Source organism: Ascaphus truei, chromosome 2 (assembly GCF_040206685.1).
Source record: "Ascaphus truei isolate aAscTru1 chromosome 2, aAscTru1.hap1, whole genome shotgun sequence".
Lineage (NCBI taxonomy): Eukaryota > Metazoa > Chordata > Amphibia > Anura > Ascaphidae > Ascaphus > Ascaphus truei.
This window is the reverse complement of record NC_134484.1, coordinates 375,150,640-375,171,973: the sequence shown is the minus strand read 5'-3', so window position 1 is coordinate 375,171,973 and position 21,334 is coordinate 375,150,640. Positions and strand designations below refer to the sequence as shown.

General features: G+C 42.3%; 1 protein-coding gene across 1 annotated transcript in view; it reads right to left on the bottom strand.

Moving 5' to 3' along the window:
- The window catches only part of LOC142488254 (collagen alpha-6(VI) chain-like), a 148,534-nt gene that overhangs the window by 87,940 nt on the left and 39,260 nt on the right, over positions 1–21,334 (bottom strand). Inside the window, exons 3-4 of the mRNA XM_075588627.1 lie at positions 642–769; positions 160–247 (exon numbers count right to left, since the gene is read on the bottom strand). Coding sequence (XP_075444742.1) covers positions 160–226 — 67 coding nt within the window. The 5' untranslated portion in view covers positions 227–247; positions 642–769. The remainder of the gene's footprint in view (positions 1–159; positions 248–641; positions 770–21,334) is intronic.

Genomic DNA, 21,334 nt, shown 5'->3' with positions numbered 1-21,334 from the left:
ATAGTGAAAGAAAGTTAATGAAAACATGTGAGAAATATTAGATATCTACAAAACTGTATATCCTATGCAAGGAATCTAGAAAATGCTCATTATATAAGGTGCATTAGGTTATTATATTACATTATAGTTATATTACTGTATAAAAAAATGCCAGATTACCTGTTTTTTGAGTCAAGGAAGTTTGCAAATAGTACACCATAAGAAGCACGGCAAACCACATCTTCATGTTGAGAGCAGATTAGTCAAACTTTAGTTAAAAAAAAAAATTATATTCAGGCATTCATAAAAATATAAGTTTAAATCATTAGGCATGTTAGCATATAATGGGATAACTCTTAATATCCTACTGAGTATAAATGTTGCTCAACATTTTAATATACTTTTTTTGTGTTCAAAAACTGAAGCCTAAATAAATTTGCCCAAATAACTAAACTGTTAACATCTTTTATTTTTTTAACTTTCACAAAATGTATTGTAGATATTCATGCTTTTATCGACTATTTTTCCCATAATGTGATCGGACTGTTTTTTTTTGTCTGGCCTCTTGTTCCGTACAGCGTGAGCAAAGAACAATAATAACAGTTACAACAATAAGAAAAAGAATCAGAGAATATACTGTAGAAGAACTTTGTTAAATTTACCAATCAGGCTAAGGTGGCGGTGACTTGATTGTTTGTGAATTGCTGTATGTCCTTAATAAAATCTTGCAAGTCTGGATAACAGCTTTTTAAGATAACTTGGTCCTGCTGTATTCCTGTGTTAAACATACCTGCAAAAGAAATAGAAGAGAGACATATGTGTATAATTTTCTGCCCAGCAATATTAAAATAGATTTTACCACACAGAGTTTAGAGTTGTAATTAATGCACACTTCTATGCAGCTGGCTCTAGTCTTGATACTAAAAGGAATTTATTTACTCGTAAATGTGCCCGCCAACAGTTTTGGAATGCACAGAACAATTTAATGAAAGCAATAGTTTTCAATTGTGATAATAAAAACAGTTCAGAAATGGCTTTCAGAAATAGGAGCCCATCATTAGATGAAAAGGCAACAAAGTCAGTGCAGATCCACTGGTAACAATATGAATAAATTCAATTGATGTAACTGTTTTATTTTCCCTTTTAAGACCAATTTTGTACTAGTTTGGGATTGTGTTATCTTCTGTGAATAGTTTTCTGATTTAATTTTTGTGTGAAGACGTTGTTCAGCATTTTTCATGGAGCAACTTAGTGAAGTCCCATAAGGGGTAACTAATATTTTATTGCATCTCTAATGCTGGATGCACTTGATTTTCACACAGTGACAGGGTCTGCTCTGACAAAAAAATTAGATGGCAGTAGAAAATAATCAAAGTTTTTCAGATTACATTTGGATGTTTTTAGGTCAGGTATTCTCAAGCTGTGGATCTTAATCTTAAGATCCTGGTCCTGCATTCGTAAAATATATTTCAATATTAGTTTATAACATTTATGTCCTACATTGCGGAATACAGATAGGTGAGTAGGGCAGACGTTAACATGATCATTGGCTGTGAAGAGTTCTGCATTAAGGAAACAAATGAAGAACTCCTGTTTTAGTGTATAGGTTATGTGTCTTTTGAAGTATATTGTTGTAGTATATCTAATGCTGCAGAGCAAATCATGTTTGTTTGTAAGATTACAGTGTACGTGATTTGGGTTAGATTCCTGGGTTGTCCTGTCTGTGAGTCTGTATTCAAGGCCAGGCTCTATCAGAACACTAACATGTACAGTGCAATTTCAAAGCAGATATATCCAAGTTGTCTTAAACCTACCTAAAACAGTAGAACCAGAACAGAAGCAGGACCTCCCAAACATTACCACTAGAATGCAGTTTGTTAGGGAGGCTGTAGGCCTCCAATGTACCTGCATTGTGTAGTATACAAACGGTGACCCTTTGTGTTTCCTAAAATTTGCTGGGAGAACAGAGCCATATCTCCTAACATGGATATGGACATTGCTAAGACCTAGCACAATCCTGCTCGATGATTACACGCCTTAGTTCAAGGTTTAAACAAAATAATTACTTCTTTAAAACCTTCAAACAGGGAGGGATGCTGCTTCGCGTAGCTAAGTAATATATTTTGCTTCTCAAAATGTTAACCCTTTAGGCACCGCAGACATGTCACACACCCCATGCTCTTAGCTGCAGCATTTTGTTTCCTCTTATCTCTAAGCAGCGGAAGAAATACATAGGACAGTATAATATTGGTAGTGTCGGACCTACTGAAATGGGTTTACCGTGACGGGGTTGTATGCTTAAAATATTTTGGCCAAAGTATTGAATCAAATGACCCATATTTATGACGTATGAATATAGATAAAAAAACATTTTAATGTACCCAATAATTTGTCATTGGATGTAGCATTGGGGCTTTTTTGTCTCTTATTGTATATATTTTGCCTTTGGCCAAAAAAAAATATTCTCTAAAAAGAGCAGTGGTTAAGACTAGATAGTATTATTGTCCTGGGGAAGTGGTGTTTCTCTAGTGCAGGGGTCTCCAAACTACATCCCGGGGGTCACATCAGGCCCCCCACAAGATTTTATCCGGCCCGCAGCAACTTGAAATATATACAGGCATACCCCGGTTTAACAACACTCACTTTAAGTACACTCGTGATTAAGGACATATTGCCCAATAGGCAAACGGCATCTCACGCATGCGCCTGTCAGCATGTCCTGAACAGCAATACCGGCTCCCTACCTGTACCAAAGCTGTGCGCAAGCGGGGAGACTATAGAGCCTGTTACAAACGCGTTATTTACATCAGGTATGCACGTATGAGGATTACAGTACAGTACGTGCATCGATAAGTGGAAAAAAGGCAGTGCTTCACTTTAAGTACATTTTCGCTTTACATACATGCTCCGGTCCCATTGCGTACGTTAATGTGGGGTATGCCTATATATATATTTGCTCATTATATATCATTTCCCAGTGTAAGCACGGCATCCTTCCTTTGTAATTGTCACATGTCTCTTTTGTTCTGAATCATATCAGGCTAATTACCCCAAAAAGATCCAAATAACACTTATTCATTCATTTATAAAATATATATATATATAAAAATAATAAAAATATCTTTTTTCTTTGGCCCGCAAAATGTGTAGAATATTCGATGTGTCCCTCATACTGAAAAGTTTGGAGACCACTGAACTAGCACACAGATCTCACCTGGCTCCTATACTTGAGTTATATTAGGCACAGCAGTATGTAGGTATTCTAGTATCTATAAATCCTAACCCGTGTTACATTTTTGGAAACTACAACTATAGCAAAGAAATGATTTGTTCCATATGTTTGCCTTCAGTCTGATAGACTTCCAACCATTTGGAATTAGGGGAAACAATTAACATTTATATTAAGCCAGTTTCTGATAGTATATAGTATTTCTGTGAGGTTACAGGGCAGCTAATGCAAATGTAACGGTTGTTTGTGTTGTTTTCGGGTAGATGTTGAATGTGGCTTTGTCTGAGTTCTGACTAAAACCTAAATATACAGTATGTATGTGTGTGTAGGTATGTTTCGATGTACCATTACTGAGCTCTGCTCTTCAATGTGTTTGTTCAGTTCTCCCTATTGTGTGTGTTAGCCTGTGTTTATAGAAAATTTAACTTTTGCAACTACTCAAATGATGAGACTTACTGAAGTATACTGTTATGTTAGAGAGGCAGAAGGAGATTAGTTCAGATGGTCGGCAAGTTAGTGTTCAAAAGCCACCCGAATAAATGTGTTTGTTGTGAACACATGAATATTTTAACAATAATACGTGAATTACAGTACAAACAGAAAAATACTAGGTTTTTGTTGGCTACTTGTATCCCTCCAAAATATGAAAGGGTGAGATAGAAGTCAACAATGCCACCTATTCCTCTGTAGCCCTCTCAGCTTCAGGTCCATGAAGAGCTGCTTCAACTTCCTATTGAAATCTTGACTCTTCAAGGAAGTATTGCAGATATCATCACAATCTAGTAAGAATTAGAACTGTTTACAATTTAAATCACTTATTACAAATATTATACTCTGCTGGGTACAATCTAATTGGGCAGATAATGTTCTTGGAAGTTAAATGCATTCCTTTGTCTGATAGGCATCTTGGATTTCATGCATATATTACTATGAGTTTTAGCAGATTCTGCATTGGGGCCTTTTTTGTGAGAGAAAAAATCCACCAGGTGCATTAAATGTAAGAGATTTGACTGATAATTTTCTTGCTATTGAGAAGGAAACACAATGTTGGGGTCATGTAAAATCTGTCAGATCTGTTGTCAGGAGTGAAGGGGGGTGGGGGGTGTTTTTATTCCACAGTTTAATATACAGTAATTCCACTCTTGAGTTCAACATAAGCAATTGATTTTTCTGTTATAATATAGTTTTTTTTCCTCAGAAGTTTCGCTTAAAAATTCTGGAGATAATTTGATGAAAAAAGGAACTGAATACTGTTTGCAGAAAATTGTAGATAACCAGTCCCGTTTAAATTACAAGTTAACTTCTTCTAAGGATAAATATATATATTAATGTCTGCATTTTGAAATACATGGTTGCTGGTTTAGGACTCTGAATTAGGAGAAAGTACAGTAAGTATTCATGCAAATTTAAAGGAAACATAGGCTAACAGTGTTATTATTTTTTTATTAAAATATCTAACCAGATCAGCAAAAGTATATAGAAACACATATAGGACTAACAGGTACAATATTAATATATAGGAGCAGCAAGAAGAATACAGAGCGCACCAAGGTATGTTTTCAGGTTCTTATAAACAATAAAAGAGCAGATTGCCAAATTTGCAATGTAAAAACAATACTTTAGACAAAGCATGATTCACTGGGAGTCCAAAACAGATGCTATATTCACTCTGTGGACTGCGTCTTCCCCGTGGAGTGAAGCAGTGGGGAAACGCGTCAAACTGGATACGGAAACAGATTGTCCTCTCACAAGACCAACAGGAACACGGAATGTCTTAAAAACAAGACCTATGCGTTTCGCACATCCAGTGCTTCATCAGGGTTGGGTTTTGGAGACTTTTTGGGAGATGTATAAACACTCTACTTACATTTTAAACTAATAATGATAATAGTAAAAATAGTGAACGTGAGTGAATTAATTAGATACATACATTAACTACAGTATATGTATATTTGTGATACTATTGAGTGCTGGTGTGTTATTTATTCATCTTAAACTAAATTGTGTCATGAAAAGCGACCACCAAAATAATCAACTACACCATACAATATAAAAACCTAATTAAAACAGATAATAATTGCTAACATTTCAATCTATCAAAAAGGTAAAATCTCAATTTGTTAATTCAGGTGTAATGGAAATCTAGTTTCTAGAATAAAACCCCAAAATTGTTTATTTTTATCAATACAAGATCCCTATTTCCTAATTATATCTGATAGTAGATGAGGTTTAAAATAGACATACAGTACATCCATCAAGTTCAACCTATGTATTTAGACGACAGATACTTTATCTTATATTTGTACTTACTGTACAGGCAGTCCTCGGTTATCCGACACAATGCGTTACTCAAAATGGCGTTGGATAGTGAAACGTTGTATAGCGAAACACGTTTTCCCATAGGAATACTATATAAATGAAAGGTTTCGTTCCTGAAGGCATTTTTAACACTAAAATACACCAAAAATTTTACGCAGGCAATAAGATATGCAGCACACACATAAATTATATAGTGTATATACTGTATTATATATATAATATAACATTATATATTATAATTGTAGCCAGGGTCCCTCTGGTCCCCCTGTCTGCAGGTTTTTTCCCCCTTGCGTGTGTGCTGCTGCGGGGCAAACGCGTTCCCGGGGGCTCCCGGTGGCAGCTGCGGCAGGACGCCGCCATGTTTAATGTGTTCGCGCATGTGCAGAGGCTTGCGCGGAAGCAGAGCAATCGCGGCGGCCATGTTGAGGTTGGCGCGGGAGTTCGCGCCTGTGCCGTGCAATGCACAGAGGTTGGCAAGCATAGAGGTGGCCATTACATGTGTGCAAGAGCTCTTGGAAGTTGCGCATGCTCAGTTAAGAGTAGCGGCGGCCATTACAGCTTCAGACATGCGCAGTAAAGATCGCGCACGCGGTCCCCATAGGAAAGAGCTGTACCAAGAACTACAATTCCCAGCAGCCTCTGGGGACTGCACTTTCACCCTGGTCACAGGCAGCATTGAAGCCAATAGAGCTGGCAGCTTCTCCTGAAGCAAAGAAGATACAATGTTGTGTGCAGACAGGGTTTTGTCAGTTGGATCCAGGAAGCGATTGGGGAAGGTAGTGTACACAGCTGCAGTGCTCTGCTGTACTAGGCCCCAGACACCCCAGGCCAAGGTAGGCCCCACTCCCCACTAGCTTAGTGGGTAAGTTCATAGGGAAGGCCCCTTAGGTAGGAACCCTGCCCTTATCTGAGTCTGAGTCTTGTCAGTGACACAGCTGCAGTGCTGTGTGCTCTGACAAGAAGAGACAGTGTGGCTTGCAGTGCAGCCACAGCAATTAGTTTGACAGTTTCAGGAAAGGCCCCTTTTAGTGCAAGAGGGGGTTTGCTTTCTATAGTACCCAGTTCTATGTGATATCACTGGTGCCAGTTGCATGCGGTGATCGCGGCCTGCGTCTGGGCTGACAGGCTCTACTACAAGAGACATTCTGTGGGTGAGACGCTCCACGAGGAAGACACCTCACGTGGAGGCGGATTCATGTTCCTGCGTCAGACCCTTTTTGAAGAGCTTCACACACGGGCAAGGACGTGTGCCCGGGCAGGTATCTATAAGTGCACCAACTTTACGAACAGTCACTCACTTGGGGTATTGTGGGACATTTGGGACTATTGATATAACGTGTGGGTTACAAAGCCCTGCGTGGTGACCGGGTAGTTGTGCCTATTAGTGTTATAGAGGGACACTGTCAATGTCATATTGTTGAAGTATGTTGTGTTGTGTTATTTGCCATATAGTAAACCCTTTTAGCCATAACCATTGGTGTGGGCTGGTTACTTTATGGATGTTCCTATGTGAGGGCCACTCTACACTCCTAGAATCTCACATAGGTGGAGGCGCTGACAAGAAACGTTCCAGAGATTCACCCCAGGCTCTCACTAGCGGAGGCTCAGACCTCCTGTGGGCCTGACAGGTATAACGCACCACACCTGGTAACATATAGGTTCCCCCTCACATACACTCTATATGTGATTGGGTGGGGGAATACCCGTTACATTTGGAGGCGCTGCTGAGATCAGACCTGGGGTGCCCTACTGTATTTTTGTGTCAAATTGTCCACCATGTTCATACACTCAATCCATGAGGTCTATTCTTGGGCCTGCTGGCGTAAAGCACGCCTAGTCATGTGGTGGTAGTAGGGAACGTTCCCAGTCATGTGGACGGGATTGAAATTTGGGAGGCCCTAAAGAAATTCCAGGGCCTAGACCAAGAGTGGAAGCAGATGGAGCAAAGGTTTGACATCACTGTCCAGCGGAGTAGCCTATGGATAGCGGCGGGTCAGGAATTATGCAGGGAAAATGGCCCTTGGACTTTATCAGCCCCAGGTTCCCCACCAGAATTCTATCCCCTTGTATATGCAGAGAGCCCTAGCGTAGTTAACGGGACTGTGCACAAAATGGAGGTTTTCTCATCAGGGAATGCCAAAAGTGAGTCACACCTAAAATGGCGTCTCCCGCCAAGTCAGGAGAGTGCAGGTGCTGCTGACTGCCAGCCTGCACAGAAATGTGTTGCAAAAATCTGTCCGGGTTTGGTGCGAAAATCAGAGCCCCTCCCCTGTGATGTGAGTGACTCAGCGCCGAGCCGGAAACACCCCTTGAAAGAGTGTGCCGCCCCTCCTCTAAATTCCACAAGGGGGAGTGAGCACAGTGAACTGTCAGTAGCAACTTCTGTTCCCCCTAAGAAAGATACAGGATGCAGCAAACCACAACCTCAGCTACCAGGGGCATGGCGAGCGAGGAAAGTAAGTCACCCATTTCTTTTGTGCCCGTGTCTGCATAAAGTGAGGAAGGGCGATATGGACGTTGCCTATTATTCATTGCCTAAAGGATTCCGGGAAGTATCCACTGACGGGATCACCAGCTTGAGGTGTTTGGGCCCTGATTGTGTATTCCTGGGAAAAGAATTTGTTTCGGGAGCTATTTTCTTTGTGAATGGAGCAAACCATCTTGTGTCTAGCCCTTTTCTGCCTACGCTTGAGGAGTACCAAGCCCCGATGACAGAGACGGCTCCAGATCCGGTTCCAAAACCGGAACCCCAGATGATGGAACCACAGCTGACGGAATCAACGAAGGGTAAGAGGACTACCCAGGGAGAAGGGGGATCGCTACCACTGGTACCACCGGAGCAGGACCGCTTCATGCCGGTTGCCGCCAGTGAATGCGAGGCGCCCCGACGCTGTTCCCCTGCGGAGATGTCCCTACCCCCATCCTGTACAACTGAAGACAGTAGTCAACGACTTGTGGTGATGCGCCAACCGGCGGACCACTCAAGTGAAGCTGCAGACAAACAACCAACTACCTCAATTGCAGCGGACCCTGATGTGGGCCCGTGTGCCCTACAATGGCCAATCCGGCCTACTACGATGGTACCATCGGTCCTAGGCTTGGGATCAGTACCTAACAATGACAAGGGTGAGTTGACTGCCCCAGGGGTGTCGGGTGTGAGCTTCCAGGTGACCGCGGAGCACGGTAGCTCCTTAAGTCTGGTCACCAGAGCGATTGGCTCCACTCGGCATGACGCCCTGGCGGAGGTGTCCCCCTTAGAAGATTGCTGTCCAGTGGTGCGAGTGGACCAGTACCCACCGCCTATCATCCAGGTGAAGAGGAAAGTCAGCCCCATCATGATGTCCAGTGCTGCCATTAGTATTACTGTGATTGAACTGAGTGTGAGCCCGTGCGCTCCAACCCAAATGGTCCCAGGACTGGGATTCAACGCTCCCAAGTTTCAAGACAGTGAGTGGACTGCCCCAGAAGTGCCGGGGACAGGTCCCAAGACAGCCGAGGTGGGAACTGACAGCGTCCCCGAGGACCTGTTGGCCACCATGAATCACCGCAGTGGTAAGGTATCAACCCTTTACACCCTGCAGGATGTAACAAAGACTTTGAGTACGGAGACATTGCTAATCACTCGCTTCCCAGTAGAAGCCTCCCAAGTGCGTAGGGACAAGGACTGTGTTGTGAGTGATACCGTGAAATTTGCCTCCTTTAAGCCCAAAAAGGAGCGCTCCATTCACCATGTGGTGGACCGCGGAAAGGGTCAAGGCCTCCTGGCCTACCGCATCCATGCCGCGGATGGCCGGGTAAAGGTCTGGCCAAGAGACACTGTGCTCTTCCTTCCACCAGGGGGAGGAAGTAGTATGGAACCAGTGACTGTTGCACATGACCACAATCTCAAAGAGTCTACAGAGAATCCAGTGTCGGTAACGGAGACTACCCAGGCGGAGGCTCACCAAAGTCAAAGTGAGATACCCCCACATTATCAGTTAAGGGCACCCCACAATTGGTTTCAGCAAACAGCTAACACTCAGCTGGCCTCGGGTATTACTGTGTGTGATATGCCATGTACCAATAACGTTAAAGCACCTGTGATAAGTTGTATATACTATGCACTGCATTTTCATTATATAACTTTATTGTGCTGTGTGACGCTGTCCTCCAAGCTGGGACATTGGTATTTCCACCAGGGGAAGATTGTAGCCAGGGTCCCTCTGGTCCCCCTGTCTGCAGGTTTCTTTCCCCCTTGCGTGTGTGCTGCTGCGGGGAAAGCGCGTTCCCGGGGGCTCCCGGTGGCAGCTGCGGCAGGACGCCGCCATGTTTAATGTGTTCGCGCATGTGCGGAGGCTTGTGCGTAAGCAGAGCAATCGCGGCGGCCATGTTGAGGTTGGCGCGGGAGTTCGCGCCTGTGCCGTGCAATGCACAGAGGTTGGCAAGCATAGAGGTGGCCATTACATGTGTGCAAGAGCTCTTGGAAGTTGCGCATGCTCAGTTAAGAGTAGCGGCGGCCATTACAGCTTCAGACATGCGCGGTAAAGTTCGCGCACGCGGACCCCATAGGAAAGAGCTGTACCAAGAACAACAATTCTCAGCAGCCTCTGGGGATTGCACTTTCACCCTGGTCACAGGCAGCATTGAAGCCAATAGAGCTGGCAGCTTCTCCTGCAGCAAAGAAGATACAATGTTGTGTGCAGACAGGGTTTTGTCAGTTGGATCCAGGAAGCGATTGGGGAAGGTAGTGTACACAGCTGCAGTGCTCTGCTGAACTAGGCCCCAGACACCCCAGGCCAAGGTAGGCCCCACTACCCACTAGGTTAGTGGGTAAGTTCATAGGGAAGGCCCCTTAGGTAGGGACCCTGCCCTTATCTGAGTCGGAGTCTTGTCTGTGACACAGCTGCAGTGCTGTGTGCTCTGACAAGAAGAGACAATGTGGCTTGCAGTGCAGCCACAGCAGTTAGTTTGACAGTTTCAGGAAAGGCCCCTTTTAGTGCAAGGGGGGTTTGCTTTCTATAGTACTCAGTTCTATGTGATATCATCGGTGCCAGTTGCATGCGGTGATTGCGGCCTGCGTCTGGGCTCAGACAGGCTCTACTACAAGAGACATTCTGTGGGTGAGACACTCCACGAGGAAGACACCTCATGCAGAGGCGGATTCCTGTTCCCTTTTTGAAGAGCTTCACACCCGGGCACGGATGTGTGCCCGGGCAGGTATCTATAAGTGCACCAACTTTACCAACAGTCACTCACTTGGGGTATTGTGGTACATTTGGGACTATTGATATAACATGTGGGGTACAAAGCCCTGCGTGGTGACCGGGTAGTTGTGCCTATTAGTGTTATAGAGGGACACTGTCAATGTCATATTGTTGAAGTATGTTGTGTGTTGTGTTATTTGCCATATAGTAAACCCTTTTAGCCTTAACCTTTGGTGTGGGCTGGTTACTTTATGGATGTTCCTATGTGAGGGCCACTCTACACTCCTAGAATCTCACATAGGTGGAGGCGCTGACAAGAAACGTTCCAGAGATTCACCCCAGGCTCTCACTAGCGGAGGCTCAGACCTCCTGTTGGCCTGACAGGTATAACGCACCACACCTGGTAACATATAGGTTCCCCCTCACATATACTCTATATGCGATTGGGTGGGGGAATACCCGTTACATATATTATATAGTATAATATAATATTATATAGTATAATATTATATAGATATATATATATATATATACGCTCTTACGACGCTTTACAACGTTGTGTATGTGTGTATATATATATATATATATATATATATACACACACAAATACACATAAACAACGTTGCAAAGCATCGTAAGCGTTGGATAAGCCGTTTTGGCGTTGTAAAAATGAACATAGGTATGCATTGCATAGCATTGGATACGCCATTCGTTGTAAAACGAAGCGTTGTAAAACGAGGACTGCCTGTATATTGATCCAGAGGAAAGCAAACAAAAAACCCCAGTGACATATCATCTAATGATATCTCATAAGGGAACAAATTAATTCCTTCCTGACTCGAAATATTGGCAATCAGATTACTCCCGGATTAATATCCTTCCCATGTTTACTTATTAGGTATATCCCTATATACCTTCCCTTTCTAAAAAGAAGTCCAACCCTTTTTTTGAAGATATCTATTGTATCTGCCATCACACTCTCCATGGGTAATGAATTCCACATTTTAACTGCCCTTACTGTAAAGACTTTCCTTTGTTGTTGGTGAAATCTCTTTTCCTCCAACCTTAAGGGATGGCCCGAGTTCTTTGTACTGCCCGTGGGATGAAAGCTCCAAGTATTGTCCTCGAATATATTTGTGTATAGTTATCATATCCCCTCTGAGACGCTTCTTTTCTAATGTAAACAAATGTAATTTAGCTAGTCTCTCCTCATAAATAAATGTATCCATCCCCTTTATTAATTTGGTGGCTCTTCTATGCACTTTTTCTAGTTCTATAATGTCTTTTCTAAGGAGTGGTGTCAAAAACTGTACACCATATTCAAGGTGTGGTCTTGCTAATGCTTTACAAAGGGGCATAATTACGTTCACTTCCCTTCCATCCATTGGCCGTTTAATGCAAGATAAGATCGTATTTGCCTTTGCAGCTACTGCATGACTTTGGGCACTATTGCTAAGCCAGCTGTCTTATATACAGTAATGATCCCTGAGGGGGTCACAAAAAAGATCCCTTGTAGTTGCCCACATCTACTGTACAATGTGAACACAATCAGCAGAAACAGAACGAATGGTCTCATTATATGAATAACCCTATATGACAATATCAATGTACTATTGTCACAGACTCATTAGTCACTTACAGCAAAGTTCCTATTAAGGATATAAAATAATGACATTTTATTGACAAGTAATTTACAAACACAGTGCATAAATATTGACAGTGAAATATAAAATTCCCAGCGGTGAGGTAGGGGTGTGAATGGAGCATCTATATAGCTCAAAAGTCAGTATTTGCATACTTCAATATACAGTGAATATATTGTATATTATCATGTGTGTAACTTAATAGAACACATAAACCATTGGAAATGGACTAGCTGTGTGAGGTGTGTTCCTATGAGGATAATCGATCTTGGAAAATCAAAATCAGGTGTATAGGTGTTGTTCACTTAGGATGCAAACTCTTAGAGTTATATCATACATATGTATATACATGGGTGTGAATGCATGAATACTGTGATAACACCTATAGAAGGGGTGGCTAGGTAAAGGAGATGTAAATAAGTCTCTTAGTATAGCAGTATGGCTGCCTACCTTATTATCCACAAAGATCATGCACAAATTTGCATGAAGTACTGGTTGGAAATGTGGTTGTTAATACCTACTCAAATTGATATAGTATGAAAATGCAAATGCCAAGAGGCTAATAAGTAACCTAATCAATATCAGATGTATACATGAGTCTCTAGGTATAAAAAAGCAGTTCAATGACTTGTTAAACATGCACATGTACTGACATATCTGTGCTGTTGTCAAGGTTGTGTAGTTATTTTGCCTACTTAGGTGGATATATGTACCTATGGGTATGCCAGCAGGCTACAGGGACAACAAACAACTATCAGATTGTAGAGGACAGTACAAAATCAACCATAACAGAACCCCTATATATGTATCTCCATTGATAATGAGAACTCCTCCGTCTCATCAGCCTGTCGCTGCAGAACTGGTAGTGGGGCTAGGTAGTGCCCTGCTGTAACAATGTGGTGATAGGAGATAAACGGAATCAACACTATACAACCTGCTCTGCTGTGAGAGTCCTCAGCGTCCCTCCTCACCAACTGACGTCACTGCAGTGATGTCGATAAAACCCGATGTACATTTCACATGTGGCAGCACACTTCTTCAAGAGGAGGAGCTACTATCATACTTTCATACTATATCAATTCCTACTTACCTCCTCAAATAAACTAATATGGTTAGTTTAACACAACCTATCCTCCATAAATACATGCAACTGTATTACTAATAATTTTGTTTCCCATTAGGTATTCCTGAATATTATCCCATACTAAACCTTCAAGTAGCTTCCCCACTATTAATGTTAGGCTTACAGGTCTGTAATTCCCTGGTTATGGTCGAGCTCCCTTATAAAATATAGGCACCACATACGCCAATCTATTGAGCCTGTGGTATTGAGCCTGTGGAAATGGAGAACGTGAGTATTAAATGTAATGGTTTGGCTATTATTGAAATTAGCTTCTTAAGAACTCTTGGATCTATTCCCTCACGGCCTGGTGCCTTATTTACTTTAACTTTATCAAGCCGCATATGAACCAATTGTTCATTTATATAGTGGTGTGGCTTACTCCTGTGGCACTACTATTGTGATTGATTCTTTCATGGTAAATACAGAGGCAAATAATTTTTTTTTAATATATCTGCTTTTTCCTTATCTCCAATAATTTACCTACCCATCTCACACTTAAAAGGTCCTATAATTTGTTTTCAAATTTTTTGATTATTAAGGAACTTAAATAACTTTTTAGGGTTTATCTTACTTTCAGTTGTAATCCTTATTCATTTTCAATTTTTGCTAATTTGATTGCCCTTTTACAACTTTTCTTGCATTCCTTATAATTCTGAAATTATGTCTCTGTTCCTTCTGACTTCAAGTATCTAAATGTCAGGAATCGGGGAACACGTCCTTTGCGACACATTCCCTCCTTACCTGTCATCACACAGACCTCCACTCTGGCACGAGTGCGTACGCGCACCCCCGCTCAGCTTACAGAGCGCGCGCGCGCACGTGCAGCTCTTCTAAAGTGCCAAAGAGCTTAACTCTGCCCCCTAAGACGCGCCGCGCTTCTCTCGTGCACGGCGCTCACACCTGATGCCATGCACTGCTCCCCAGCAGTGTGGCAAGTACTCATCTAGCCAACTTGTCTCCTGCAGCCAATCCTTGCCTCCGTTGAGGCCGCGCCTCCACTCTGCCTCCCTTTCTACTGGTTCCCGTGTGCTACAAATACCCTGCAGTCCCCTTCCTGCTTTGCTGAGCATAGCTTGTTGTAGCCTTGAGCTCCTGTGTCTGTTGTGCCTTGCTCCTTGTCTTGTGTTCCTTCCTGCAGTTTGATTCTACGTTTACCGACCCGGCTTGACTTCTGAACCCCTCTGGATATTGACCCTGGCTTACCCTCGACTCTGCAGACCTCTCCAACCTAGACCACGGCTATACAGACTTCCACGATTCTGACCTCTCCAACCCCAGACCACGGCTTAACGGACTTGGACTATTCTGACCTCTCCATTCCAAGACCTTGGCAAGTATCAGGACAAACCCACTTGCAAAAGTATTTTGGCTTCCTCAGTCTCACAGATATTTGGTGGTTTATAGCATATCTCTACAAACATTTTCTTTTACATTTTACTTCCACTGCTAATTTCTATCCACAAGGTCCCTACATTTTCATCATACCCTTCATAAACATCTTCCATTATAATAAGTTTAACCTAGAAACATACTCCACCTACTCTTCTATTTGCTTGATCCTTCCAAAAAAGGGAATAACCCTCTAAATTAACTACCCATTCATGTGTTTCATCCCATGTTTCAATAATGTCTATAACATCATACTGCTCCCTTGTAGCTATTAGTTCAAGCTCCCCATTTTATCTGTCAGGCTTCTTGCTTTAGTAAGCATGCATTTAAGTTTTTTTCTAGTCTGTACTATTATCTTATCTGCTCCTCATCATGGCTGTGTAACATCTTAAGTGTCACGTGTAAAGTGTCTGTGGAGTTAATACTGGAGTTACAATTGGAGGTGAAGACTACAAGAAGATCTGGACTCTGCACTACAACAACAACTCTACAACTGTGAGAACTTGACTTTCTAAATGCTCTGATTATTTTTACTCTTCCTATCCTCCAATACCTGGGAAGTATTTCCTCCTGTATTTCACTATGCCCTCCCTATTGCTTTTTCTGTTGACTGTATCCTCACTCCTTTGTAAACTTTTCTGTTCTCTCCAACTTCCCCACTTCCCTTCTATCCGCATTTCTTCATCTCTCCTAACCTCCACCTATGTCTGTGCCCATACATTGCACCATTATTTATACACCTCTTTCCCAACAACTTCTTTACCCCTCAATAAAAAGCACCCCCACAAATCCTCTATTCACATCCTCTATCTACTCCTTCCTGCTGTCGGGGATATCTCTCCTAATCCTGGACCCATCCATATACACACCTGCTCTCACTGCCACCTCTTCCCTTGCTAATGGTGTTAACCTATCTGATTTAATACTGATTAACCTTAAAACTCACTTCACAAATCAAGCATCCCAATAGTTTGCACTCATGGCTATTGTCCCACACCCACAGTCACTCCTACCAACCATTGTGGCCAAACACTGCCATCTACTGCACGTATTCCCTCACCTGCTTTCTCTGTAAGTCTCCCAACATACCACTTAGATTGTAAGCTCTCCTGGGCTGCGTTTATTGTATTATTATAATTCTCCTTACTGTATTCTTTGTGAAGCGCTGAGTACACTTTTGTCGCTATATATATATATATATATATATATATATATATATATATATATAAAAAGACATACATATATCTGTCAGGCTTCTTGCTTTAGTAAGCATGCATTTACGTTTTTCCAGTCTGTACTATTATCTTATCTGCTCCTGCCTTTCTATTCCAATTAGATTTAGTCTTTAGAAGTGTTATAGTATTATCTGTATTTAATATGGATGTCTCCCTGCCAATGGTTGCCCATCTCCCATTTGTCCCCATACTACCTCCATGACCCCTTTCTATTTTCCCATCCCTATCTATTCTATTTAATGCATTATCTCTTTCTTTGTCCCTCCCCTCTCCCTCTAGTGATGGCTGGGCTCACAAAGGCCATCTTTCAATGGGACAAGAACTCCCAGTTGTCAGTGTAATGTTATTTGTATACATGTATTGTGGTACTTCTGTTCCCATTTGCTACTGTGTTTCCAGGGCCTGCATCCGGTGGAATATGCTGGAAATAGGGATGGTCATGTTTGGGCATCTCATCGTATGTCCATTGGACCACCATGGTCCTGTTAATTTCATCACTGGGCCTGGGCTGTGTGCAACGGCCAGGGTAATTGGCTACCCGCCGTGAGAGACTACTGTTCCTGGATCACGGCTATTGTTTTCTTTCCCAGGCTGGTCAGCATCTCACTGAGTGGGGGAAGAGTATATACACCTGCACTGCTCCGAGCATTGGGGTCTCATTTTTGTCAGTTACTGTTTGTTGCAGTGGTCGGTGTCTAGACCCTGTAAGTTTAGTTAGTTTTGGTCATTGAGACTAGCTTGTGGACCCCATTCTGGTCTTGTCCCGAATCATGGCTTTTCTTGTGAGGATCCAGGAGGAACAGTGAGGATAAGTTCGCTTTGGCAGCACCCTCCACAAGGCCAGCTAGGAGTTTTCCCATATCCCTGTATGTGGTTAAGTATTTCTGTGGCTGTTTTATTCTGTGTTTCGCTATTAGCCCCAGCTAAATAAACTTCGGTTTATTAAATTCTTGCATTCTGTATAGTGATTGTATGTTCCCTGGCAGCCCGATCAACCCTGACAGTGACCATACTATATAAATACTAACTAAATACTTTGATAAGATACTAGCAACAATAAATAGATGTACGATAAATCAGAATTATGGTTAGACAGTATAGAAGAAGTATGCTAAAGGTTAGGGATTCAATTTTCTTCTGCAAAGAATTGTGAAAAACATCTTATGTACCAGATGGGAAATGTACTTCATAAACAAGTGACAACAATAATGCAGGAAATTATAGATAGTAGCTGAAATAAGTGGAAAAATGATATGTATGTAATAAAGATGATATATTTGTAATACTTATTTACCAGAAAATAATTGGTCCAACTGGTGGTACTGTACGATTGAGACAAAACTGTTGTCGAGACAAAAATCTGGGTAAAACATCTGAAACATTGGATCAAAAAATACTATAGTTCTTTTTTAAAATCATTTATAAAAATAAAAGCTGGATATAAATCATATTTATTTCTCTTGACACTGCCTAAGTACTCCAGTGGTTACTATCTGTGCTGTTGATATCAACGGTATATGACAGAATAGAGCTGTCTTGAACTGTCCGGTATGCTGACTTTCTTGAATATCTCTCATTGGGAAACCTTCTAGACAAAGAAGGAGTCTCTGCTGTCTGACAGCTGGAATGTGCTTAAGCAGAACAAATCTTTTATATTTGCAAGACAGCAAATTAAATTATGTGATGATAATGTTAGGAGGCAAAGGAAATCTTGTGTGTATTTAACGGGGGGGCTCCAAACGGTGTAACAGATGAATTATGGTACTGTAGGTCTTGTTTTAAAAACCCATAAGGTTTAACGTAGCTTAAAATAATAAACAAACCCCCTTGATCACAGCAGAAGGCTGGTTTAAATCACTAAGGACGAGGTCAACAAAGGGTGCTAAGCTTTAGCATGCCGCAGCCCCCGTTCATATGAAGGGGAGTAAAGACATCCTCAAGCTTAGCACCCTTTTGTGGATCTGGGACTACGGCTCCTAACTTTTGTCTGGAACCAAATAGTTTTATCTTCATCAAGTAACAGTGCTGCAATTCTCAAATGGCTTCAGGGTCTCAGAGTTATTAGATGCAAAATTATGTGTTTTGGTTCTAAAAATGTTTTGGGGGTTTTAGTTTTGGTTGTCAAAATCTGTGTAAACATTTTCATGGTTCGGATTTGGTTTGGTGAAAACTTTATTTTTTTTTGGTTTGGTGAAAACTTTATTTGTTTTGGCTTTGGCTTTTTACAAATATGATGGTAAAACCCCCAAACAAGCAGGGAAATGCTAAAATACGATCGTAACATGTGAAAGAAGGTTTAAACTAAGCATACAATTATAAAAACAAATATGAAAGTAAAATAATATAACTGGTAAACTTAACTTTTAGATCATAACCTCTTATTACATACTTGGCTGTCGGGGTCGCCTAGACCTCCTGCCTAGCCATAGCTTCTTTGTCCACTGGGTGTGCTGCTGCCTTCTGTTGGCTCTGGGTTCCTCTGTCTGTCTGTCTGTCTTCTTGTTGCTCCTTTCTCTGTCTTATAGTTCGGTTTCCTGTCTGTTTCCTTTGCCTTTGCTTCAAGTCAGACTCCTATGCACATGCCTCTGTCTCTGATCCTGATCTGTTCCTGTACCTGTATTTGAGTCTGTTCACAGTAAAGGCCCTTCCTAGTAATCTGGCTTGTCCCTGTTTGTTCCTTGCTCCCCGGTCTCAGTCCCTGCTCCTGGACCTGTCCTGCCCCGCCTGTCCTGTTCCAGTCTCCTCGTTGCCGACCTCTGCTTGTTACCTGACTTCGCTACCTGCCGCCTGCCTCGGACCCCTGCTTGTTACCTGACTTCGCTATCTGCCGCCTGCCTCTGATCTCTGCTTGTGACCCCCTACTATGCTCGTGCTGTTCCGGCCACCGAGATCCTACCCGCCACAGGAGTCTCCCGTGACATTGGCACATCATGGTCTCTGACATGCCGGAGGCTGTTTGATATACAAGATACATCCTGGGGAAATGCTTGTTTTCCAGTGGCTGATCTGTTGGAGTAGTCTACCTGATTGAAACAGAAGTGGTTCCCCTTTTACTTCCATTACCATAAGACTAGGGCTGCGCTAATAGTGTGCGCGACGGCAACGCGACGGATGACGTCACCCGTCGCCACCTGCGAAAGTTGTATTTCGTTTTGCAGCAGCGTCGCAAGCGACCTGGCCATTGATTGGTTCAGAGGCTGTCACATGTGGCGACAGCCTCTGAAAAATCAAATTTGACCGGCTTCAAAGTTTCGCACCGTCACATCGCTCCCGTCGCTCCGCGCGTACTATAAGCGCACGCGACCGCGGCAATACATTTGTTTTGCCGCAACGTCGCGTCACCGGCACTATAAGTGCAGCCTAGTAATGGTGGCAGCCATGTGATCGCTGCAGAAGGGATCCCATGACCACAAAGGCCGGAGATCTGGTGGCACTGATCTACTATAGGCAGACTGTGACATAGTCCCAGGATAGTGGGCAGCTTTCTGTCTGATTTATAGAATAAAGTGGAGACATAGTGTGGATGTGATCCACCCCACAGATTCACAGTCACTTAGGCTGGTGGATAGGAAATCCATACCAAACTTTACAATGGTTCTGGTTTCCCTCACCTGCTCTCCTAATTGAGGAACAGGAATATATTGCAGTTAGGTTGGCTGCTTCAGTCTCTCTCTTAGAGCCTGGAGGCTGGGAGGAAACTGGTGCTCCCCAATATACAGTTCGGGGTAGATGGCACCCCCATGTGTTGCAGTATCGGGGGATCTATTGGGACGCTGTTCCCATCTGACAGTTAAGGACTCAATGTTTTCTCTGTGTGTTATTTAAAGTTGGTAACTGGCTTAACCAGCCAACATTGCAGATAGGGCTATGCATGTGAGTTAGACTCCTGACAGGAGTAGATGTTTATTTTTCTGATTTCAATTGTTCTTAAAGTGACGGTGTTTAATATGTTTAGTGTCACTAATGGAGAAATAAACCGATGAAGGTTGAGGGCTGAGTGCCCCTTGTGTGTATACATGTGTTTGTCTCCCTTTTCTACAAATTAAACCCTAGAAGACTGTGTCGCGAAGAGCCTGGGCAAACGGCAGAACTACATAACGGGAGCCATTTGTCACACAGTCCTTAAGCAAAGCAAATTTGAGTAAGCTCGCACATCTCTTGGGTTGTAATAATACCTAAAATTGAATGCAGCATCGCATAGCGTGATGCCGCGAGGCCAAAAAACAAAACACAAAAAAACAATTAAAGCAAACATACCTATAGCGGCGTGGTTACAGATGAAGATAAAAGAAGGTGATTAAAGAAAGAAAAAAGAAGATTGGGGTACCTGAGCTGGATCTTCATGGCGGATGGCATCGGATGCTGTTGGAGGCCTTCAAGGTACGTGAGCTTCCTGTTTCCCCGGGAGTCGGAGGGCCACCGCTTCTAATGGTAAGTAATATATTCAATGTTTGTAAATGTCTCTTTTTACAGGTTTTTTCATTGGATGTGATTTTTGATTTTTTGGGGGAGGCACATTGACTAATAATATATTAATCTGTACCACTTTAGGGTTCAGATTAATACATTATTATTACAATATTTGGGGGCATTTGTGGCTTGGTATTGCTGTTGTTTTTTTTAATGTCAGTTTCTTATGTGGATTTAATTGTTTGTATTTTTCCTGCTTAATGTAATAAAATGTTTGCGATTGGTGTTCGTTTGTAGTTAATGTTGTATTATGTTGGCTAATGCGTTTTATGGTTCTTTCAGAGATTGTTTGAATGTATTTCTTTGTCTTTTAATGTTACATTCATTAATGTTGTTGTAATTCATTGGTTTGATTGGTTAGTGTTACTATTCATTTTGAGTTGGTTTAGGAATTAATTGGTTTCATTGGTTAATGGTTTAATTAAATAATTGTTGATGTTGTTACTGCTTGTATTGATTGGATTAGCTGGCTACTGTTTTTATTGACTTTATTTAGGTATGCTAATGCAGTGTTTAATAATGGGCAAATAATCTATTATCCATATCTGGATAATAGTTATTTTGCACATTATTGTACTGTATGTGTTAGGGTGGTGTATTTAGTTAGAAATAATGTTTAGTTTAGAAATAAACTTTTGTTGGCACAACATTGGTACCGCAGGCCCGCGGGTACCCTGGGACTCCCGCGGGGACCGGGACATCCGCAGGGTCAGCCGGGGACACCAGCGCGACCCCCGGCCTCCCTCGGGGACCCCTGCGGGGTC